Source organism: Maylandia zebra, linkage group LG20, assembly GCF_041146795.1.
Source record: "Maylandia zebra isolate NMK-2024a linkage group LG20, Mzebra_GT3a, whole genome shotgun sequence".
In the NCBI taxonomy this organism is placed as follows: Eukaryota; Metazoa; Chordata; class Actinopteri; order Cichliformes; family Cichlidae; genus Maylandia; species Maylandia zebra.
This window is the reverse complement of record NC_135186.1, coordinates 37,787,386-37,813,166: the sequence shown is the minus strand read 5'-3', so window position 1 is coordinate 37,813,166 and position 25,781 is coordinate 37,787,386. Positions and strand designations below refer to the sequence as shown.

The 25,781-nt window shown below is 50.4% G+C and overlaps 1 protein-coding gene across 4 annotated transcripts in view; it reads right to left on the bottom strand.

Moving 5' to 3' along the window:
- Positions 1 to 652: 652 nt before the first annotated feature.
- LOC101475413 (nucleolar protein 4-like) overlaps positions 653 to 25,781 on the bottom strand; it is a 111,088-nt gene continuing 85,959 nt past the window's right edge. For all 4 annotated transcript variants that reach the window (XM_076877932.1, XM_024806359.2, XM_076877933.1 and 1 more), the window contains 6 exons: positions 17,603 to 18,078; positions 11,930 to 12,121; positions 11,201 to 11,389; positions 10,097 to 10,210; positions 7,750 to 8,002; positions 653 to 7,561 (listed from right to left, as the gene is read on the bottom strand). In XM_076877932.1, coding sequence (XP_076734047.1) covers positions 7,317 to 7,561; positions 7,750 to 8,002; positions 10,097 to 10,210; positions 11,201 to 11,389; positions 11,930 to 12,121; positions 17,603 to 18,078 — 1,469 coding nt within the window. In that variant the 3' untranslated portion in view covers positions 653 to 7,316. The remainder of the gene's footprint in view (positions 7,562 to 7,749; positions 8,003 to 10,096; positions 10,211 to 11,200; positions 11,390 to 11,929; positions 12,122 to 17,602; positions 18,079 to 25,781) is intronic.

Below are 25,781 nucleotides of genomic sequence, written 5' to 3'. Positions count from 1 at the left end.
AATAAATATTTAATGAAATGATGAGTGTGGCCTAATTCTAACAACTCCATTTTATTTATATTCCTGCAGTTCCTCTGACGCCCAGCAGAGGCAGCAGTGAGTCTGTTGAAACCTTCCAGTACAAATAAACATGGAAGTGCAGCTGAAGTATGTAAAATCAAACGCACGTATTCATACAACGAATTATTGAGGAACACAGGCAGTAAAAACTCAATGTTTAATGACATCATGTGACCGATAACATGGCTAACACTGTACTAACAGACCAAGAAGGCGGAGCTCCAGGATTCCAGGATTGTGATTGGATGTTATTCTGTGTATGTGTGATGCTTCCACACAGTCTGTGCTAACCAAGCATCTTTTATATACAGTCTGTGTTATGATGTGTAATGTGCTATGAAGTCATGTGATCAAATTACGGCAACTTCCCAAACCAAACAGGAAGTGACTTTAATCCGAACGCTCGCTGCTGCAGATTATTCAGCCCGGACACGGTCCGGTGTGCTGCATCCGACTGAGCGGATTTCTGTCAGAGGCCCCAGACGAACCTGCAAACGGCTCTGGATGCGATCCGCAGCCACCGACGTAAATGCGGTGCAGTGAGGGGTCAGTCTTCGTGATGGGAGGAAATAAGGGCGCGTGAAAGCTGGCGTCTGATAGATAGCACACAGTTTTTATTAGTATATTTAGCTTTGTGATGTACAGCTCGGGAGGAAACAAACCAAAAACAAACTGAACGGTCACAAAGTCCAGAAACATTTCAGCCTTAGCAGTGACATCACACAAAGAAAGCTCAGTCTGTATAATCATTGGTTTCTTCGTCATGGACCAGAGTGATATGTAGTCATCAACAGAAAGAATAAGAACCCAGATTTCTTCTTTTCTTTTTCACATATATTATCAACACTTTTCTAAAGAATCAAAATATTCAGCCACAGGTACTGCAAAAGGTATCCACTGTTATATAGAAGAATAATAAACACAATAAATATAAAAAGAATTGATTTGATATAATTTATATGGTATCAAAGAGAGGGAAATGGGCCTTCAGCTGCTTTTATAAAAGTCATGTCCTTTTTTCTGTTCCTGAGGTTGAGTTTCGCCGTCCGCAGTTTAAGTTTCGCTAAATACACTCACAGACTAAAGACCCGACGCCCGGGGCCCGAAATGGCTTTTCATTCACTGAGGAATCGTGTCCCACGGATCACGGAGGGTCGCCGTGGCCCCGCTGGGATCCTGTGTGCCGTGGAGTCAGCCGAGAGGTCGGGGGTCAACCGCAACCCACCCCTCCAGAGCCGAACAATCGCACAACTCCTCCCTCCCACACCCAGAAGGCCGCCCGGGAACGCCTCGACTTTCTTCACCGAGCACGTTAGCGTGGCAGATTTAACTCAACGCTAATGATGCTAACAGGAAGTACCCGATCCCCCAGACCCTACGGAGGACTGAAACTGCCAAAGTGACTGAACAGCTCCAACACTTTAACAGAAAATTAAATGCATCAACCCAAACATTTCTGTCCATATTCACCTTTGTACAGATTTACCCCGTCTGGCTTTGACCCGGCTTCAGTGACTGTGCCAACATCTGGACCACATCTGGGCCAGGCTCACCACCTCTCCTGCAGGAAATCGCCGTCTTCTAAAAACTAGACCAAACTGTGCACTACTAAAAATAATGAAAATAAAAATATATAAATAATGTTCTCATTTGTCATAATCCCATAAAACTAACACTGATGAACTGAAAACAGGCTTTAAATTAAAACTAACGGCCTGCAAATCATTTACCTGAGCTGTAAATGAGCCTTAGGTCAGGTCCAAACATGGCTGCTGCACGGGTACCTGCGTGCCAATTACATTCATTTATTCATGCATTCATTTTGCACTTTATTTCCTTATTTACAACATGAAACAGGAAATAAAGAGGAGAATTACAGTTCAGATTAATTTCTTAGTTGATGCATTTAAAGGTGCTAAGGCCATTAGTACTTTTGGCACTCTCAGGCCTCCACAGTGGGAAAGGGCAGAGTGTGAAAGGTGGATAATCATATTTAGTCTCAGCCCCATTTCCCTGTGTGAGGAAGGAGCGAGAGGAACTCAGGAGTGGAAAAGAGAGGCATGAAGATGAAAACAGAAAGAACCAGAAAAGAAAAATAGCAAAAATCTGTACATGTAAACATCACACTTCCACTGAGTCGAACCATGAGGAGAGTTACAGGTTTCACATTGGTATTACTGAAGGTACGAAGGCCCGGCAGAGGACGTCGAGACAGTCACGAGTCCGGCACAAAGAAGTCAGCCAAAGACGGGAAGGAAAGAGAAAAGCACTAACTGAAAACCAGGAAACCGAGCGGCCCGGACGCCGTCTTTATATTCTGACAGAAGCCGTACAGATAGAAAAATAAAAACGCTCCATAACGCCGTCTGCCTTCTTTCTTTTTTTCTTAAAGACGTGTTTTGAGCTTAGATTCTGATTCGATGGGACCTGACTGGCATCGCGACTACAGACGCCGTCCTCCACAGCAACATGTGATTCAAGACACAAACAATACATCCTGCACTTTGATGTTCATGTCTGCATCTGTTAGAAACCTGCCGCCATGACAGCCAGATTTAATGAGTGAAGCGCGCGTTTCCACGCTTCATCAAACTCGAGTCTTTGAGCCAAAAGGAAACAAACTGAGAGGAACCAGCTGGAGTCGTGGTTCCTGCTTCTACACAGACTGCTGACCCTCGCTTCTGAGGGTGAGGAACGACCGGGAGCACGATCCCATCGTGAGGTCACGCCCCTTTAAATTCGTCCCTGAGGACCGATCGTCTGAGGCAGACGATTCAGAGGAAACCGCTCAGACTGTGGGTCGAGCTCTCCTCCTCCTCGCCACGTCTTCCTCCGTGCTAAGAGCGGTTGGCACCTCCTTTGAGTGATCTAAAGGTGACAGCAGCAGGAAGACCCTGACCCTGAACCTTAAGATGACCCCTCAACATCCTTCAGAGGGGCTGACAGGAGGCTTCTGTTACCTGTGGACACAGGTGGGCTCTCCATGCTGACTCACCGTCATCACAGCAGGCTGCGACTGATGGTTTTTCCTTTTAAGGAGTTAAAACAGGTGGACATGAAGACAGAAGGCGCTAAATGTGACGTAAACTGATCGACTCCACCTCCAGAGTCTCTGAGGCCCGAGAGGTCGACGAGACGCCGTGATCTTTGTGACACACTGACCACCTCTGTCTCAACACGACCTTTAAAAACAGAGCAGCTGTGGAGGACAGCTAAGATGAGCTCAGCATCCGCGGCGGCGCCGGCCGGGGCCCGTCTGCTGACGTGCACGTTTGGAATGTGTGGTAGAAACTGCTGGAATATAAAAAGACCACTTTAATCACACTACAAAATATAGAAATCAGAAGAAGAATCACGTCATACTAAAAAATAGAAACTGGATAGAAACGCATCTGCTATGTACTCGACCGTGGAGACGTTAACAACGAGCGGAGAAGGAGGCGGCGGCGGCGGTGTATGGCTAAAACACTGGGATCATTCTCCCGATCTGTCCGGCTGTGCCGACAGCAGGAATGGAAACCAAACAGAGAGCAAATTCCACCTTTCTGCAGATTGTCATTTGCTTTTTGTTGTGTGTGATTCAGAAACATCCTCTCTGAGAAACAGGAAGTGATGCGATGATTTCATCAGACCATCTCAAAGGTTTTATGAACTTATTCCTTAAGAAATCCAACAAAAGACGAATAATAACAAGGTCGCCAGAGGTCGTTTCAAAGGAGCAGAAGGTATCGAGGAGGATGAACAGAACGGCTTCGAACATTCGACCCTGGCGTGAGCAGGAAGTTAAAGGAAGTCGGGAACATAAAGCAGAAGTGCATCGAACTGTTCCTGCGTTTCCTCTGAACTTTATGGAGTCCTCAGAGTCCGTACAGGCGATTCTGAAGGCGATCACAGAGAAAGACTGCTTCAAAGGACGTGTTTGGAGACTTCAGGACATCCTCCCCGACAGCAGGAAACCAATTGCACGCTGCCATTCAAAGTAAACAAACAGCTGTTTGTCTAACGGGAGGATCTCATTTATTTCTCACAAACATTTGGGAGCGTCGAGGCTTTTGGAACGGCAGCAGTGCAGGTGAAACCCCGCCGCGGTCCGAGGGATCGCCACACCTCCAAGTCCCGGGTCTGCTGACGCTGCCGCCACAGCAGAGAGCGGTTCAGCCCATCACAGCACACCTGGACCAGTCCAGGTGACCCAGAGGTGCTGGGTCGCTCTGACTCCGAAAGCCAGGAAGCAGAGGCAGCATCTGAGAGCACAGTGAGGATCAGATGGAGGAAGAGCAGGACGGGACGCCGGGACCCAAACTCTGTTTACGAGGACGAATAAAGTTTGATTGGACATCGGTGTTGATCGTCCTTTTTAAATGCTTTGAGGTGAAAGGTGGGTCAAAGGTCGTGCCCTCCTGCTCTTCTTCTTGTATTTTTTTTTTTTTTGCATATTTTTCTCCAGTTTTCCTCTCGCTGATCTTTAATCACAGCTTTCCAAAAACAAAACCTCATCAAATTCACTCACTTCCGTGTGAAACTTTTCCCAAAGCTCGGGCGCTTCTGTCGCTGCACATGAGCATGAAGGTGTGGATGTTTGGGTGGAGGCTGTGAGGTCTGAGCTGCCATCACAAACCTTCCAGTGAACGTGGTGATTATCAGCCGCATGACAGAAAACTGTCATGCCACGCCCCCCCTTTGCTTCACAGCAGAGCGGGGCGTGGGGGGTTGGGGGCGGTCCCTCTGAGCAAACATGCATACACTCACACAAAGGGGCTCCGCCCCTTCACATCACAGATGACTGTTGCTTTCCTCGCTGTGCAAAAAGGGAGCAAATTAGAGTGAAATGACCGTCGAGCTGAGTAGAAACCATAATAGAAGCAGAGCATCATCCAGGAAACCAGGAGCTTAACGAGCCCAAGTCCCTAACGAGCGCCTGAGGCCTCAACGAGGGCCCAAACTCCTAATGAGCCCGAGGCCCCACGAGCCCGAGGCCCCAACGAGCCCGAGGCCCCAACGAGCCCGAGGCCTTACCGAGCCCGAGGCCCCAACGAGCCCGAGGCCTTACCGAGCCCGAGGCCTTACCGAGCCCGAGGCCCCAACGAGCCCGAGGCCCTACCGAGCCCGAGGCCCCAACGAGCCCGAGGCCCCAACGAGCCCGAGGCCCCAACGAGCCCGAGGCCTTACTGAGCCCGAGGCCCCAACGAGCCCGAGGCCCCAACGAGCCCGAGGCCTTACTGAGCCCGAGGGCCTTAACGAGCTGAGGTTCAAAATGCACTTTGAAGCTAAATTTCACATAATGAAAAATAATTATCTTTAAACAACGCTATCAAAAGACAAAAGTACTCAGTGGTGATGAGAACGAGAATTAAAGGAAGAGTTTGAGTTTGGGGAAATAACTTGCTTCCTTGCAGAGATCCTGATGGGACGTTTGATGTTCTGACAGCTAGCTTAGCTTAGCTCAAAGACTGCAGGCAGGGGTAAACAGCTAGCCTGGCTCTGTTTAAAGGTCAGAAAATCTGCTTATACCTGTACAGAGCACCAGCTAACATGTTATGTTTTCTCTCTTTTTTTTTAGTATGGCTTCTTTTTACAGGGCATAACATGCTAATGAGTAAGCTAGCCACTTCCCCCAGCTTCTAGTGTTTAAAGCTAAGCTAGCTTAGGGCTACTGTCTTGTATCCTATATGGTCCAGAAGCTACTGCTGAGCCATAAGCATGTTAACCTCTGCTCTAAAGTTTTAACATGGGAGTCTATGAGGCCGACCCACCACTGGAGCCTCCAGAGGACATCAGAGGAACTGCAGCTTCTAGAGCTCCAGGGTTGGAAGGTGCAGCTAAAATTTACAGACAGGTACAACAATGAGGTCAGATTTTCATCTAACTTGAAAGCAAATCCTATTTCCACAAACGTCAAACTCTTCAAGCAGCAGAGCGTAAGCAGGGACCAGAACATCAGGAGTGATTCCAACATGGCTGAGAACCTGAGGGAGGAGCTCCCGCTCCACTTATCTGCTGCCTCACTTTCCTCTCAGACTAATCACAAGTTACACACTAGTAAACAAACAGATAGTATTAATCTACACGGGACTAGAAGTTTGTACAGCCCTCCCCGTGCCCTCCAAACTGAGGGGAGGGTCCGAAAAGAAGAAGATTCACAGTTAGAAAGTCACAAAACACGACAGGAATCGAGCCCTATGAAGCAAAACAAAGAAAGCAGCCAACCAAGCAGCCAGCGGGACAGAGAGGAGCGCCGGATCGGACCGTCGCTCTCTGAGCCGGTTGGTCGTGTTTTCACGGGGCACTGCGGCGAGCTACCGCCCGGCTGTGTTGAGGTTTCAGGTCTATGGCAGAAGGTCCGGTTTTTAAAATAGCAGCAGCAACATGAAAGTTCATCATTATAATCATAGTAATAACAACAATAATAATAATGGCCATCTCAGAGTTTAACAGACACACACAGTAAGACGGAGCAGTCCTCCTCATCCTCAAGCCTGAGGAAGAGGAGGAGGTTTAGGTCCACGAAGAAGAGCCGGAGAGTAGGTCCAAACAGAGAGAAGAAGAAGAGGAGGAGGAGGAGGGACAGATGCTGAGGTTTCATAGAAGCTGGAGGTAAACCTGCGCACACGTGCACGACTCTCCTCAGAAAAGAAAGAAACGCTGACGACATCAGGAGGCGGAGAAACCCGGCTTCACCTGCAGGAGCTGAGCGTTTGATTGGCAGGTCTGATCTGAGGTATTTCCTGGCGGTCAAAATGGCGTCTCGGATGCATAAGTGAGCGCGCGGCTCCCGGGGCCAAGGGCAAGGACGGGGTGAGGTCAGAGGTGAGGAGAAAGTGCTGAAGGACACAGAGAGCTTATATACAGGCGAACACGAACAGTCTGTTCTTTTTCTTCTTTCACTTTAAAAAAGTCCAACGGAAAAATCACGAAAGAGAAAACGTCCCAACAAAGAAACGGACAGCGTCCGAAAACAGACAGCCTCAACGCGACGTCGTTTTTATAACCAGAAGAAGATCGACCCCACAGCTCCCCAGAGAGTCTTTGCTCCTCCTCCTCTGTGATTGTGAGGCGCCTCCGCAGAGGAGCCGAGCTTCCTGCGGCGTTCCGGGTTTTGTTCTCAGGCAGGATTCGGTGGATTCTCCGCCCTCGCTGCGGCCTCAGGTTCCCGTTTTCCTCCAAACGGTCGCCACAGTTTCAAAACCAGGCGAGGCCGGCGAGGGCGCAGGAAACGTGACGGGGTAGTGTGTGTGTGTGTGTGTGTGTGTGTGAGATCAGTTCTGCTGCAGGATGAGGTTTTCCAGCTCGTCTGCTGAGCGCAGCAGGAAGGCGGCTGACTCTCGGTATCCAGCGATCAGCTGACGCACGGCCGTGATCTCTGGCTGGCTGAGCTGGGTCGACGCCCCGCCCCCTCCTCCACCACCACTGCCCCGCCCACCGAGGCTGTTGGCGGCAACAGAAGAGGAGGAGTTGCTGACGTTGGTGGAGGAGTGAGACTTCATGCTGAGGTCAGTGGGGCCTGCAGAGGAACACGGTCGACATCATGATGTCATTACTTAGAAATAATGTGATATTACATAAAATATGTTCCTGACACGAGAAAACATCCACAGGAAGGACCCGAACATTTCAACTTTGGACCTTTGATGATGAAACCACACCCAACAATCTGTAAGTAAAAGACGGACTGCTTGTGTCATCACTTACCGTTGGTCTGACCAGCAACAGCAGCAGCGGCAGCAGCAGCACCGGTTGTCAAGGAAACAGGGTGTTGCATGGTGGCGCTCAGGCCTGGGTATCCACGGTAACCGTAGCTGAGGCCAGCGCCGTTGATATAGAGCTGGGACTCCTGGGAGGAGAAGGCTGAGGCGGCCAATGAGTAGGCGGAGTGAGCGAGGGACGCCGGCTCCCTCAGAACGCCTCCGACCCCGGACGGCTTATCCAGAGTGATCTGCTCATCCTGAGGAAGGACAAGGAAGTCAGGAGCTTTTCAAAATAAAAACAGCACGATGGGGACAGGAAGCAGGAATGCTGATGCTGACAGGGGATTTTTCTCTCATGGAATTAAAGAAAAACTTCCAAAACTGGAAAGTTGATAAACGCAAACTGCACTCACAGCAGCTTCGAAACATATTCATGATCATGGGCACCGCCTGCCGTGGGCGTGTCCAACTACAGCTCTGAATGTTGTATGGATAACCAACACATCACAGGTGTGATGGCAGCTAAACCCAGTGGAGTGGTAATAATTAGTGCTGTCAGCGCCATAATCGCATTAACGTGTGCGTGGGGCTGCACGGCGCTAACGAGTTAACCGTGCTAACCTGTAGACGCCATGCAGCCTCTCGCACGGGGAATCTGCGCTAACAGAGATTAACGCTGACAGCGCTACTAATAATAATGCAAGAGCAAACACCAACAACTGGGTGAGCGGGGCTGTTAGTGTGTGTGTATACGGATAATAGCAAACACTGTAAGGAATTTTGTTCGCTCAAATTAAACTCAAATTTTCTCAGAATAGAGGCACAAAAATAACGCCATATCCTCGCCCCTGTCCTCCACACTGTCCTCGCCCCTGTCCTCGCCCCTGTCCTCGCCCCTGTCCTCCACACTGTCCTCGCCTTGACCCTGTCCTCCACCCTGTCCTCGCCCCTGTCCTCCACACTGTCCTCGCCCCTGTCCTCCACACTGTCCTCGCCCCTGTCCACGCCCTCCTTGACACCGTCCTCGCCCCTGTCCTCGCCCCTGTCCTTGACACTGTCCTTGACACTGTCCTCGCCCCTGTCCTCGCCCCTGTCCTCCACACTGTCCTCGCCCCTGTCCTCCACACTGTCCTCCACACTGTCCACGCCCTCCTTGACACCGTCCTCGCCCCTGTCCTCGCCCCTGTCCTCGCCCCTGTCCTTGACACTGTCCTCGCCTTGACCCTGTCCTCGTCACTGTCCTCGCCCCTGTCCTCCACACTGTCCTCGCCCCTGTCCTCCACACTGTCCTCGCCCCTGTCCTCCACACTGTCCTTGCCCCTGTCCTCGCCCCTGTCCTCCACACCGTCCTCGCCCCTGTCCTCGCTCCTGTCCTCCACACTGTCCTCGCCCCTGTCCTCCACACTGTCCTCGCCCCTGTCCTCCACACTGTCCTCCACACTGTCCTCGCCCCTGTCCTCCACACTGTCCTTGCCCCTGTCCTCGCCCCTGTCCTCCACACCGTCCTCGCCCCTGTCCTCGCTCCTGTCCTCCACACTGTCCTCGCCCCTGTCCTCGCTCCTGTCCTCTACACTGTCCTCGCCCCTGTCCTCCACACTGTCCTCCACACTGTCCTCGCTCCTGTCCTCCACACTGTCCTCGCCCCTGTCCTCCACACTGTCCTCCACACTGTCCTCGCCCCTGTCCTCCACACTGTCCTCGCCCCTGTCCTCCACACCGTCCTCGCCCCTGTCCTCGCTCCTGTCCTCTACACTGTCCTCGCCCCTGTCCTCGCTCCTGTCCTCTACACTGTCCTCGCCCCTGTCCTCCACACTGTCCTCCACACTGTCCTCGCTCCTGTCCTCCACACCGTCCTCGCCCCTGTCCTCGCCCCTGTCCTCCACACTGTCCTCGCCCCTGTCCTGCACATTTCGTCCCTGAAACATGGCTGTGAGTCAGGGCTGTGCAGGGGCCACAGCATGTGTGTGTCTGCATGATGAGGAGACGCTGCTGCTGTAAATGACAGAAACGTGTCAGCGCTGCTGTTCTGTGGTCATCAGTCGGGTTTGTGTCACAGATAATATTCCTTACTTTTTGAAAAACAGGAACCTTAAATTGCTCGTCGGTTGCTGTGGTGTGAATGGTCTCTATCAGCTGTATGTATGCACTGCTTCACATTTTCCACAGTGAGCTGGATCGGAATCTTTGTCGGGCTGACTCTGGCCCGCGGGCCTCATGTTTGACACCAGCACTGAAGCCCTGATGTTCCTTCGGGGTTTTCTGATCAGAAAGGAGAGAGCGCCTCTCGCTGGAAGCCGTCAGTAAAGCAGCTCTGTGTCGGACACAACTGTGGAAGCACCGCAGGAACTCACGTGGTAGGCTTCGAGGCGCATCCTCTTGGCAGCGTTGCGTGATTCGCTCTCGCAGGCAGCAGCCAGGATGTTCTCAGCCATGGCCGAGGTGAGGTGAGGTGGAGTGGGGCGGGTCTGAAAACAACAGAAGCTCAGGGTCAGAGTCTTCGGGTTCTTCATCATCACGTTCACATCACTAACATCAAGGAAAATCATCCACAGCAGAAAAAAACAGAACAATTAACCAACGAGCTAAAAAAGCGATCAGCAGGAGAACATGAGGAGTGATCGTGAGAGTGGAAGGAAACGTCCAGGAGAAGGTAGTCAAACCGCTTCAGCTCACAGCGAGGAGGAAAACACACTGAGGAAGAGGAGGTGGAGATGAAGAATGAGGGCACCACAGGGAGGAAGAGCCTGAAGATGGAAAATAAGAGGTTTACAGGTGGGAGAGGAAGATGAAGGTAAACTGATGATCTGTGAGGAGAAGAGGAAAAACAAGAAGAAAAAGAGGATGAGGAGGAAGAACCAGAATAAGAAGAAGATGAAACAGCAGGAGATGAAGGACAAGAAAGCTTAGATGATGAAGAATAACATCAGCTATCCAAGCATGTGTGTCTCCACCACCAGGGGCAGCAGAGACTGTGCCGTGATTGGTCAGTTTGTCCTCCACACTCTCAGACTACATTTATGACATTGACCTTCAGAGCTCAGACTCAGCTGTGATGATCACCTGTGAAAGCTCCTGGCTCTGACCTTTGCCCTCTGTGGACGCAGACGTGAGCACCGTGACAGAGACGCGCTGTGACTGCGTGGGACACGAGCTCCGAGTGTCTTTGTCACATGTTCCACTGCAGGCACCTGTACCTGTTCCTTTGGTATATTATCCTGAGCTCGTGTCCTCTTTAGCCCCCGTCCTTCTGACCTTGTGTTTAGGTCACAGTGAACAAACCGCTTCAGTCCATCTGAGACCTTCACTTTAAATGCGACTCTACAGAAGTTCAACCATCCCAGCTAACCTTTGAGAACCGGTCCCCTCGTCTCGCAGACGCCCCCTGCAGGGACCTCCAGGGTGGAGCAGATTAAAGAAATAAGCAAAGAAGAAGAGCAGCATGCATGTTGCAGTACCTCCATGCCGTTCTTCTTCATGCGACGGCAGGATTTGAGGTAGGTGCGGATGCGCTTGCGGGCGCGTTCCTGGAACTCTGGGAACTGTCTGCTGCAGGACTCGATGATGGCCTGGATCTTCTCCTTAGGCTGCTTGGAGATAGGCACCATCCGATCCAAGTTCTCGTCCACAAACAGACGCACAAACATCTGCAGGAGAGTGCACACACACAGCAGGTAATGCCTACATGCATTGACACAGTTCATACACTGGAGAGGAGTTGAACAAAGACAAAGATAACAGCTGGACTGTTCTCATAACACCTGTTTAAATGGTTTTAAGTCTTAAGTTTGCATCTGTAGGGGGTGTGGCCTATTGACTGACTGTCTGCTAGGCTGAACTGGACCTCTGCACCATGCTTGTGTTGTTGGAGCCTTTTGGAGCATTTTCAATGCACAGATGTGATCAGCACTGATCAGCATCCTCTGCTCCTTTTCTGTTCTTCGCTCTAAGCAAACGGTCGTTGGCTGTTCGTCTCTGCTGGGCAGAGCGTGTGAACACCTGTCTGCAGTGTCTGGAAGCACAGCTAACGCTAGCTTTGATCATTCGGTAGATTGTGATAATAAAAGTGGATGAAGGTTCAGATGTGCCGTGCTTTGGATCGATGCCTCGAACAGCTGTCCGACATTTCTGTTTATCAGCATAACGTTTGTTGATGGACGTCATTCAAAGCGCCGTCTCTCACTTACATTAAAGGCTTTTAATCTCTCGGGGTCGACGCCCTCCGTGTCGTTCATCTTGTCGTTGTCGTCATGGTCGTCGTGGTCGTCGTCATCATCATCGGGAGCGCCCTGGCTGCCATGACGCCCCACGGTCAAGTCTTCGGCGCTCAAGTCCATTTTCATGCTGTCGTAGCTGCCGCCTGAACTGTACTGTGGGGACTGAACACACACACACACACACACACACACACACACACGCACACACACACGCACACACACACACACGCACACACACACACACGCACACACGCACACACACACACACACACACACACACACACGCACACACACACACACACACACGCACGGTTACGAGCGGCTCTCTGTTTTACACGTTTCAGGGCTGTAAGTGGCTCGGCTGTTCCGACGGACTCGTCCTTAATAAAACACTAATTAAGAGTCTTGTTAGCGTCTGACGGCTCGCCAATGAAAAGGTGCTTAAATATAAAGATTTCGTTCACTGCTGCAGACACTCAGACATCATCATGACGAGTAATTATCAGCTGGAGAACAGTCCAGGCAGGATCACCTTACTAATACTTGAACACTTTCAAGAGAACCAAGTCAAATACTGGTTCCCTCTCACAGCACGAGGAACACCGCCTTTAAAAACACAAATACAGGACAGGCTGCCATCAAAAAACCAGGAAACACATGAAAGAAAACCAGTGAGACTTCTGGGAGAAGCTCTGTGTGCAGCTGGAGGTGAAACTGAGAGGCTCGGCGGTAAAATGGTGCAGAAACCAGTAAAGAATGTTTTCAAGAGTTTTGAGGTATGTGCTCAGAGCAAAGTTCAGATGGAAACATCAGACTGACGTATCAGATCTATGACATCACAGAGAGTCTGAGCCGCTGACTGTGTGAGACGAATGCTTTTATTGTGACGGGCAGAAACAGGAAGAAGTCCACAGAACAAATTGTGGTTCCGTTACGGATGACGTCATGACGACCGGGTCGTCGCTGCTAACGAAACCTGAACTAAGCATGGAGCCCAGGCAGTCATGTGACTCCTGAAAGAAACCCACTCAAGCTGTGTTAGACCGCACTCCATAACAGCGTGCACATGCACACACAAACACGCACACACACACACACAAACACGCACACACACACACACACACACGCACAAACACACACACACACACACACACACACACACACACACACACACACACGCACACACACACGCACACACACACACACACACACACACGCACAAACACACACACACACACACAAACATGCACAAACACACACACACACACAAACATGCACAAACACACACACACACACACACACACACACACACGCACAAACACACAAACACACACACACACAAACATGCACAAACACACACACACACACAAACATGCACAAACACACACACACACACACACACACACAAACATGCACAAACACACACACACACGCACAAACACACACACACACAAACATGCACAAACACACACACACACACACACACGCACAAACACACACACACAAACATGCACAAACACAAACACACACACACACACACACAAACATGCACAAACACACACACACACACAAACAGACACACACACACACACACACACACAAACAGACACACACACACACACGCACACACAAACAGACACACACACACTAACATGCACAAACACACACACACACACAAACAGACACACACACACACACACACACACAAACAGACACACACACACACACACACACACAAACAGACACACACACACTAACATGCACAAACACACACACCTGTCGAGAGTTTCTGGCTCTCTGCGTGAGACGGAGCTTCGTGTGAGTCTGTGTTTGCAGCCTGTCTGCAGTAACACTTTCCCTCCAAGGCCAGCGCACATTGTTGTGAGTCTGTGCTATTCAGCGCCGCAGAAAGGCAGCGAGACGAGGAAGGAAGAAGTGCGATCTCCTGCGGCTGTGTGAACATCTCCTCCAACAAAGCAACGTGTTTGCAGACAAAAGCGAGGAGGAGATGTGTTCATGGACTGTTTCTCTCTTCCATATCATTTCTCTGTTTCCTTTAACTGTTTGAAAACAGCTTCCAGGCAGATCTCAGAGTCAGGCTCCTCTCAACCTCAGAGCTGTTTACACAATCTGATCCATCCAATCACAGGTGTCCTTGGAGCTGGCCAGGTGAGACGTTTCCTTCTTGTTGATGTGTGATGTCAACAAGCTGAAGATAACTGGATGTCTTCTTTAGGTTTAGAGACCTTCTGAAGGAGAGGTGAAACCTTTCCAACAACCTAAGAAATCCTGCCGGCTTCCCAACAGCCTTTCAGCTCCAAGCTTCAGTCCTCAAAGCTCTGAGGCTCCACTGAGAGCTACAAACCGAATCTTTCACCTCCCACAAACTGATCAGTGCGGCTCTTCTACAACAAACATTAATGTCCATGAAGAAGAGGATTTACAAGGTCTGGTTAGACACTGCACCAAGCTAAGCTCTGAACGGCACAACCTGAACTGTAGTGACGTTTGATGAAGACAGCCAAGCTTCGGGGCTGTGGTCAGCTTACATCGGCATGTGTCTTTGATGAGCGAAGACAGACACCGTCACATGACAGGAAGAAGATGCCTCAAACTTCAGCCCAGAGAAGGTCCGAGATGGTCAGCACAGCTGGATGTTAGCCATTAATCTGCTGCTAATCTGGTTTGGACTCCTGATGCTCAGCTTCATGCCTCACTGAGGACTCTTCTCAGAAATCTTCATATATTTGGTGTCAGACACATGATAAGCTGAGTTTAAAGGCCCTCTGGAAAGAGGCAACGCCACTGCCATCTTAACAAAACCTCCTCCTCCTCACTGCAGCCCCGCCCCCTGACATGAATAAGGGTTCCTCGCAAGTACACAGGAGGCTCCTCACTCGACAGTTACAGCTGAGGTAAACAGCAGACAGGCAGCCAGCACAGCTTTGCTATCAGGGTACAGTTTCTAAGGAGACTCTGGGGAAAAAACCTAAAATACACAAAAGTATTTCATTTTTCGGGATACAAGGTTAATGTAAACAAAATGCAGGTATTAACTTTAAACTATGAACCACCAGTCAAAATTAAGAATCGCTACTATGGGTGGTAATGCGTCGTGACGTCACCAAAATGTTCAATGCCAACTATGCCCCGCTAAACGAATCCATACAATCAGACAAAGATGGAATACCAACCAGATTAAATATTCTTCCCTGTATTTGTTTCAGTCTTTACCGACTGCCACAAAAACAGTTTGTGGCGTGGGACAGAATATTGTCAAAACACATCTGGAACGGGAAAAAAGCTCGAGTATAAACGCTCCAATCAAAGAAAGAAAAGGGAGGTCGTGGGCTTCCTTGTCTACGAGAATATTACTGCGCAGCTCAGCTAAGACCACTGATATGTCTCTGCTGTCCAGATTACTCCGCCGGATGGAAAGATGTTGAAGGAAAACCAGTTACAGCTTTAATATCGGACATAAAGTTACAGAACAAAACAGACATGGCAGATGAACCCATACTACAAATAATCACATCTGCTCTGAAAGAAGTCATCAGAATTTGCCTCTAAGCTTTGATGGTGAGCATGTGATTCAGATTTTCCCCGAATCAGTACGATAATAGATTCAAGAACTGGATTTGAAAAGGTATAACTAATTATTATTCATTCGTCCACAAGGAGGCATTTCAAAGCTTTGAAAGGAGCAAACATGATTTAGGCTCAGACGACTTCTTTAGATTTCTACAGGCCAGAAATTATTTTAATCAAAACTTAAAAGTGAACCTAAACGAATTACAGTTTGTAGAAACATTTTTATCATTAACCAAATCTGGAGCGCAAAGAAAAATTACTTCCAAACGATATAAGAGCATCCTGCGGTGTAAAAACCACAGCTCTCTGTATATGAAAGCAATGTGGGGAAAAGAAGGTAACCTGTCGATTACAGAGGAGTGTTGCATGACACAGTGGGCTACCACCGGGTCCAGTGTTTGCCGTGAGTTCTGCTGTAAAATCATTACGAGAGTTTTCATCAGCCCTGCTCAGCAAAGATATCGGGGAACTGCGACACTTGTTGGAGATGTGGGCGAGATGGAGCTAACCGTTTCCAAATCTTTTGGGATTGCAAAGTTAGTCACCAGCACTAATCCACGAACATCTACAAAATGTGTTGTCATTTGTTTTTCCTTTAACCTTTGAAACCATATTTTTGTGTAACACACCAGTGGATAAATTAATCTAATCATAGAAGACTTTTGTATGGCTGCGAGTAAAAAGCCTGTTACGAGGAGATGGCTTAAGCCTGAACCACATTCTGTACAAGAGATCTATACCATGGGAAAACTGTCATTTTCTCTTAAACTTCAGAGGGATACTGTCTACAGAACATGGGCTGTATCCCAATCCAGGGTCTGCAGCCTTAAAGGCCGCATTTTAAGGCCGATTACGTCACAGCGACGCGACGAAGGCTGTCCCAATTCAAAGGCTGCTCGAAATGCGGCCCTCAAATGCGTCCTTCATTTCCCTGAATTTTAAGGACGTGGCGGTGTAGACTTCATGGCCCAATATATCCCAGAATGCATAGCGCGGCGATGGGTGTGGATAATTTTGCCGAAAAAAAAAACGATAAGGGGCGGCCGAAGAGTAAACTTTAATTAAGTACTGAATATTATGTCGCTTATTTATGTGCAAATGTTTAATAACGAAGAACATTAAACATTACTGTTGGCCACACAAAGTCATGTGACATTAGTGACGTTTGTACTAACTTGGTTTTAAAGCCTTTAAATATACGCCGTTCAATAGCTGAGCTTAATCCTACAGAGAATGATCAAAGCTCATGTAGAAAGAAACACACGAACAAAAGGTTTTCTCCTTCATCTCTGTCAAACAAAGCTGTATGACACGTTTCCAGTGGTTAGTATCATGGTTGCTAGGCAACCTGGTCAGCACAACGGAGGCTAGACCGTCCCATTTCACAAGCCTCGCACTTCCGGCCTTAGCGGCCCTTGAGGATCGTTGAGGCTGCGTACTTTAAGGTTGCAGACCCTGAATTGGGATACAGCCATGGTCTAAATCAGGGGTGTCCAACTCCAGGCCTCGAGGGCCGGCGTCCTGCAGGTTTTAGATCTCACCCTGGGTCAGCACACCTGAATCAAATGCTTAGTTCATTCCCAGGCCTCTGGACAACTTCAGAATATGCTGAGGAGGTGATTTAGCCGTTTAAATCAGCTGTGTTGGATCGAGGACACATCTAAACCTGCAGGCCCTCGAGGCCTGGGGTTCAACACCTGTGGCCTAAACGGACAGAATATGTTAAGCCTGTGAGGTGTGATCTTTTATGAACCATGATTTCTTTTATGTTGATGCTCTGAGTTTCCCATTTCAATAATATGATGCTAACCTGCCTGCCCTGCTACCCCTTTACCCAAGTTCTTTTTAAAAATGTGAAAGCAAAAGTAAAATGTAGAAACGACTGTTATGCTTTCTCAATAAAAGAGACGCTAAAAGAACAAGTTTTTGAAGTCGTAGCGTGCAGAAGCACGACGACACAGAACGTCTCCATCTTCCTGATGGAGCGTTCCACGATCGGGAAAACGCCGGAATTAAATAGAGCTACAGAGGTACAGGAGGCTTGTGTCTCACCTTGCCGCCATATTCCCTGCCGTCGCGGTCCAGTCGCAGCTCGGTCGCGTGTGTGTGTGACTGCGTGTTGGGGGCGTGTGCATTGTGAGGAGCGTGTGTGTGCGGCAGGGGCAGCGGCAGGGCGGGATGTGGAGCTAGAGGAGGTTTGGCAGCCAGCGGGTACTTCCTGCGGAGCTCCTCGGGCGCGCTGGGATGGAGCGCGCCGAGCAGCGCCGCGGCCGCCGCTGAGACAGTGATGGGCAGGTGTGAGGTGGGCAGAGGCAGGCGCTGAGGAGGCGGGTCACTCAGGTTGATCGGCTGCTGGTCCTCAGAGGATGAGGAAGAGGAAGTGGGCCTGCTGAAGTCGAGAGGGGCGGGGCCACCGTTTCCATTCACAACCTCAGTTTCCCTGACTACGGCGCCATCTGTCACAGCAGAGGAGGGAGGGGTCAGGGCGGGCAGGCCGTTTCCACTGCCGCTCTCTGAGGACGAATCATCTGAAAGAAGAGACACGGGAGGGTTAAAGGTCAGACTGACAGCGTTCACTGATGACTTTCACGAGTTTGGTTCACACAGAGACGCCACCTCTCACAGGAAGAGCGACGTTCCCATAAAAGCTGCAGTTCCTCTAACGTCCACCAGAGGCTCCAACCTGACCCCGCCCCACACACAGTAGCAAACACGTGTGTCATGTGACCTGCTGGTTTGTGGCGACGTGCTGCATCGTTTCATTAAACTGAATGTGAGTGTGGGGGCGGGTCTAACTGTGACACTGATCACTCATTGGCCAACCAAATGTCAACGAATCAATCACAGATCTGTGCAGCATCACAGTGCAGTGTGTTTGACCCACACACACACACACACACACACACACACACACACACACACACACACACACAGCTACTGCTATAAATCAGTCACTGATAGAACAGATCTCACATTAAGACACTTTCCAGAGCAGAAACTCATCACTTGTCCAGCAGGTGGCATCCCTGCTCCATGAAGAAAACCACCTCAGGCTTTGAGACTCCCTCAGAGTCAGTCTGCTGTCTTTAGTGTTTCAGTGCTGCAGTGATGAAACCTCTCTGCCTCCATCAGCTTTACACAGGTGTGGTCAGGTGCAGCGCAGGGAGAAGCTGGGAGGAGCTGGTAACTACGAGCTGGAATCAACTCAGAGCAGTCATCAGACTCTTCATACTCCTACGTCATCATCATCATCATCTTCATACGAGACCATATACGTTCCTTCTTTTTGTTCTTGGACTCACCGCTCAAAATAATCCTTCTTTATCTGATCCTGGAGCCTCTGTCTGAAACAAGCTGCCTGAGCTCCTCTCCTTTTAACTTAACGTTTACACAAGCTTAAAGAGCAGGTAGGTGGGGCTTTATGACATCACAAAGACCCCAGAGGAGAAGAAAGTGTCACAAACAGTGTTTTAAACAGTCCGCAGCCTGAGCTCACAAACATCTGACAGGCCGGAGTGTGAAACTGCCAACATGTAGATTAAAAACTTAATAAGCCAATAATCTCAACAAGAGTACAATCAATAATGTTGGCATTTAATAATTCATTCAAGTGAGAGATAAACTGATTTGTTTCATTTTGTTTATATTTCCTTTTAATTAATCCCCCATTCATTTTCTTTTTTTTAAATTTCCGCCTGCATTACATCAGCTGTTAAATCAATAAATCAACAGCCAGTCTCACACTGCCTCGAACGACGCAGGAATACATGCGATAAAACATAAAAGGAAAATATAAAAATGATTAATTCTGAGGACAATAAAAATAATAAAATGCAAAGAGATGATAAACAACGTGTCGCAAACACCTGCACCTAGTGTCAGTTTGGTGCAAGGACATGTTTAATGTCATTTTTGCTGTTTTAGGCCTCCATACACCAACAGCCACAACATGTCCATGTTTGCTGGGTCAAAGATGAAGACGAGCAGAAATGTGAGAACACAGATGTGACCGAAGCAGACCGCCTGCATTCCTGTGAGCTGTGGCTGACAATCATGACTCGCTGCGGTCTGCAGGATGGAGTGCAGCTCTGCGTCGGGCTCACAGAAACGAATCTGTGCCCCGCTGCCGCTTATCCTTCCCCGCTCAGGCCGACGGGATCCTAAATAAGTGATTGTGGAATAACTGCTTTGTGCAGGCGGGATGGATGCACCGCCGGCCTTTCATCGCTCAGCGCACTCACAGACACACAAAGGAGCCACATTTGAAACATTAGCCTACATTTTCCTCCAATTTGGGATTTAATTAGAGACGAAAGGACGGCGAAGGAGAAAGAGCCGGAGCGTCTGAACGAGCTGAAAAAGATGCAAAGTGAGGAAAATTACGGATAATTGAAGGATGGAGAGAAGCAGGAAAGGAGGAGGAGGAGGGACTGTGAGGCAGAGAGAGTGGAGATGGTGGAGGTGGTGTCAGTCGGTCAGGGCGGGGGCTGGGGGTGACAGAGGGGTGGAGCCCAAACTGCTGCATGGAGAGGGAGGGTGGGGTGGGGGAGTGAAGGAGGAAGGTGCAGCAGCAGAGAGGTCAGGAGGGGGAGGAGCGAGAGTCCTTTAAACTGTTTATCACTTCGTTTCTTATCCAGGCGGAGCTGAAAGAAGCAAAGTTGGAGTTTACTGACCAATCAGCTCGCAGCATTTAGACTCACAGCACCACTCTAACAGGGAGGGGAGGGGAGGGGAAGCCTGCCCGGCGCTGTTTGTTTGTTTATGTGTGTGAGGACTATTCATGCGTGGAAACGAAGGACAGCCTAATTCCTGATGCTGCCTCACAAATCCCCCTCAGCTGCCGGACCACCATCCCCACACCCCTTCATCCCTGCTCCAGCCCTCCAGCCCCATACTGTGAGCGGGTCTCTTCTCTGTCCACACTGGCTGAACAGGGAGTGGTCCTCCCTCTCTCTATCTTCCCCTCCTTCATCCGTCTGTTGTGCCAATCCTGAGCATACTGAAACTCCTCCCCCTCTCTGGATCCCTGTAAACACTGAGACAGTGCCGCCGTCTGTGGAGATGTTTGCTTTGAAAGACCCAAAGATTTAACGGCTGAGACTCGTGTACGGAAACAGTCCAGTGTTCCTGGTGGAGCGTTCAGTTTCAGATACATCAGTATTTGCTCCTTACAGCCAACAGCAGGAGGAGGAGTCCAACCCACAGCTACAGACACATTCCCAGAAGCGTTTTCTTCACTAAATACTTAAACTCACATTTCCAAACGTTCCCACAGCATTTTCATCCGACTTGCACTGACGACAGGAAACTGGAATCCCCGGAGGAAACCAGGACAGGTTTTGAACCAGCAACCTTCTTATCGTTCTCGTTTCCATCTCAAACACTCTAACATGCTTTTATTGTGACACTTAAAGCTCCTTTTTGACTATTCAGAGAAGCTTTGCAGGACTCACAGCTCAAAATAACCCTTCTTTCCCTGATCCTGCAGCTGTCTGAAACAAGCTGCCTGTGCTCCTCCAGCTTAAAGACAACTTTGTCATAACGAGCTTAACGAGCAGGTACACAGAGAACAGCCCTGTTTCCGAGCTCGGCCGTTCTTTATGCGGACGAATAAAGTGTCTCTTATCTTATTTTGAAGGATGTAAAAGAGCCTATTTGACTGTATGTTCTGAAAATAAGGCAGCTGTGACTGAACTTTGACCTGGCAGCAGTACACCTGCACCCTCTGCGGAGGAAACAGGTTAGAGGTCAGACAGGATGGGAAGAAGATGAGGAAGACGAGGGTCGAGCTATAGTCACTAAACGCCGCTGTGAAGCCTGCACCTTCAGGCTCAGCGGGGTTTGTTCCTCAAGGACAAACTCAAGGACTTCCACCTCCCCTTGCTTCTCCTCCATCACCCCCCCGCGCGGTGAAGCCGCTGTGATGCATATCAGCGCCAAGCGTTAGGCCGAGGGACAAATGTCTCCTCGCATCATTAACACACACCTCTGAGAGGAGCGCACAGGTGAACCACGAGTTTGACAGTCTGGTACTGTTTGAGTCTGAATCCACGGGAGGTGCATGGAGGAGGAGCAGGGGGAGGACAATGCTGCATCAGCTGACCTGGAAATGCGCGCCACCGCCAGCGTGCGCTTTTGTGGATTTATGGCGTGCAAAACGTCCTGTTTTCCACCACAGGACGTGGAGCAGGGACAAACGCAGGGCTCGAAACCCCACGCGGGTTTTACTGTGTTGCTCATACCGAGGCTCAAGGATGGAGCATCGCAGAATGTGAAGAAACGGCCGCTGACTGAGGCGACATCATGGAGGGTAAAACAGAAACGCCTTTGTGCTTCTGCGTGTGGAACATTTTAGCCCTCGACGTGAAGCGTCTCGTTATCCGCCTCGAGCGCCGTTTAATAATTAGAAAGTCTCTTTGCATCACATCCTCTGGAGTTTAGCAGCAAGCTGCTGTGGATCCGACATGATCTATGACAGCGGTGTGAAGACGTCCCAGACATCCACACCTGTCACACACAGACCCTCCACAGCCCACAGACTCTCCCACAGCCCACAGACCCTCCCACAGTCTACAGACCCTCCACAGCCCACAGACCCTCCCACAGTCTACAGACCCTCCCACAGCCTACAGACCCTCCACAGCCCAAAGACCCTCCACAGTCTACAGACCCTGCCACAGCCCAAAGACCCTCCCACAGTCTACAGACCCTCCCACAGCCTACAGACCCTCCACAGCCCAAAGACCCTCCACAGTCTACAGACCCTCCACAGCCCACAGACCCTCCACAGCCTACAGACCCTCCACAGTCTACAGACCCTCCACAGCCCACAGACCCTTCCACAGTCTACAGACCCTCCACAGCCCACAGACCCTCCCACAGCCTACAGACCCTCCACAGCCCACAGACCCTCCACAGCCTACAGACCCTCCACAGTCTACAGACCCTCCCACAGCCTACAGACCCTCCACAGCCCAAAGACCCTCCACAGTCTACAGACCCTGCCACAGCCCAAAGACCCTCCCACAGTCTACAGACCCTCCCACAGCCCACAGACCCTCCCACAGTCTACAGACCCTCCACAGCCCACAGACCCTCCACAGTCTACAGACCCTCCACAGCCCACAGACCCTCCCACAGTCTACAGACCCTCCACAGCCCACAGACACTCCCACAGTCTACAGACCCTCCACAGCCCACAGACCCTCCGCAGTCTACAGACCCTCCACAGCCCACAGACCCTCCCACAGTCTACAGACCCTCCCACAGCCTACAGACCCTCCACAGTCTACAGACCCTCCACAGCCCACAGACCCTCCCACAGTCTACAGACCCTCCACAGCCCACAGACCCTCCACAGCCCACAGACCCTCCACAGTCTACAGACCCTCCCACAGCCTACAGACCCTCCCACAGCCCACAGACCCTCCACAGTCTACAGACCCTCCCACAGCCTACAGACCCTCCACAGCCCAAAGACCCTCCACAGCCTACAGACCCTCCCACAGTCTACAGACCCTCCCACAGTCTACAGACCCTCCCACAGCCTACAGACCCTCCCACAGCCCACAGACCCTCCACAGTCTACAGACCCTCCCACAGTCTACAGACCCTCCCACAGCCTACAGACCCTCCACAGCCCACAGACCCTCCCACAGTCTACAGACCCTCCACAGCCCACAGACCCTCCACAGTCTACAGACCCTCCCACAGTCTACAGACCCTCCCACAGCCTACAGACCCTCCCACAGCCCACAGACCCTCCACAGTCTACAGACCCTCCCACAGCCTACAGACCCTCCACAGCCCAAAGACCCTCCACAGCCCACAGACCCTCCCACAGTCTACAGACCCTCCACAGCCCACAGACCCTCCACAGCCCACAGACCCTCCACAGTCTACAGACCCTCCCACAGCCTACAGACCCTCCACAGCCCAAAGACCCTCCACAGCCTACAGACCCTCCCACAGTCTACAGACCCTCCACAGCCCATGTTTATGCTCCACCCTGACGATGAGCTGGATGCAGACGCTCACACAAACACTGCGAGCGCGTTTTCCTTTCTACGTTTACACAATTATCTGTCAGCTGTTAGCAGCACTGCATTGATTTTGGCGTCATTAGCAGGCTCCACACCAAAGAGAGGAGGAGGAGCACGAGCAGGGGAGGAGAACCAGAGAGACGCCAGGAAACGGGAGCAAAAGGGAGACCGGTTCAGAGAAGTAGATGATGGAGGGAGAGGCAGCGGTGGAGAGGGTGGGGGGCTGCAATGGGTCATTTCCTGAAGTAGATGATTTCCTGTCAGTTTTCATTTGAGGCTTTTCTTCACAGCGGCAGCGAGAGGCTGTCCTCGCCCCGTGCTCCCCTCAGAGGAGCCGACCTGAGGGAGAGCGGTAACAGATGCTAATTCCTTCACTCCTCCTCTTCCTCCTCAGCCACCTGTCCCAGGGGAGGAGGAGGGAGACAGAAAGAAAGGAGGAAGAGGAGGAGGTGGTGGGCCGTGACTCCCCTGCATGGGATTACACTGGATTATCCCGCTAAGACGCAGCACGAGCTGCACACTAGTTCTCAGCGCCTGACGCCCGGCGACGCCCTGCCCCACCAAGCATCTTCATAGCAACACTCCCCACCCCACCCACCATCCACTGTAATGTTGGTGATGACAGCAACGCTCCCACTGACAGGACCAGCTGACACACACACAGACACACACACTCACACAGACACACACACACACTCACACACAGACACACAGACACACACACACAGACACACACACACACTCACACACACACACTCACACACAGACACACAGACACACACACACTCACACACAGACACACAGACACACTCACACACAGACACACACACACACACACACAGACACACAGACACAGACACACTCACACAGACACACAGACACAGACACACACACTCACACAGACACACACACTCACACAGACACACAGACACACTCACACACACACTCACACAGACACACACACTCACACAGACACACAGACACACTCACACACAGACACAGACACACTCACACACACAGACACACTCACACACACAGACACACTCACACACAGACACACACACTCACTCACTCAGACACACACACACACACACACACACTCACACACACACACTCACACACACACACACTCACACACACAGACACAGACACACACACACACTCACACACACACACACAGACACACACACACACTCACACACTCACTCACACAGACACACAGACACAGACACACTCACACACACACTCACTCACTCAGACACACACAGACACACACACACTCACACACAGACACACAGACACAGACACACTCACACACACACTCACTCACTCAGACACACACAGACACACACACTCACACACACACTCACACAGACACACAGACACACTCACACACAGACACACACAGTTCTATGGAAGGCCAAACGTGAGAAATGAACAGATTCCTCCCTCCTGTTGTCCCACAGTCTACAGACCCTCCCACACCCTCCTTTACTGCTCGGTGTTTTATTCACGGTAAATAAACGTATTCATCAATCAACACATCAGTAACAAGCTACTTCTGTGTTCCTTCCTTTCACTGAAGCCTTTCTCAGTTTTGTTTGTAACTCAGATGAAGGATTTATTCTTCTTATTATTATTTTATCATCCAGCTGTTTTGTTGTGATTTGTTGGTTATCTTGGTGGTGGGAGGAGTTCACACCACTAATGAACCTTCACATGGACGAGTTTGTCCAGCAGGGTCAAATCTGACAACAACTAAAAGCAGTCTCCACATGACCAGGCCCTCTGGCTCCTCCCCTTTTCTTCTGAATGCTTGCCCCTCAGTTTGAGCAGCAGGTGGGCGGGGCTTTCCCATCACACAGGGATTACTGCACATACACTTCATCATGTCTAAAATATGACCAAGAACAATCAGAGCATATCAACCTCAGGCTTATTTCTAGTTGCTTTCAACTCTGTAAAAGATCCACTGTCAGGCACACGTATGACGATCTTTACAGAGACATGAATCAACTGAAGCAGCCACACTGTGTCTGTGGAAATACAGACAAAGATGAGGAGACCCAGCCTGCAGGGACCTGTGCACCCGGGACGCTCTCTGTCCTGAAGCTTGGGGTCAGGAAGGGTCGTTGCTGTGGGGTCAAGTCAGTGTCCAATAATGATGCCCCACGGGGAGAGGGGAGGGG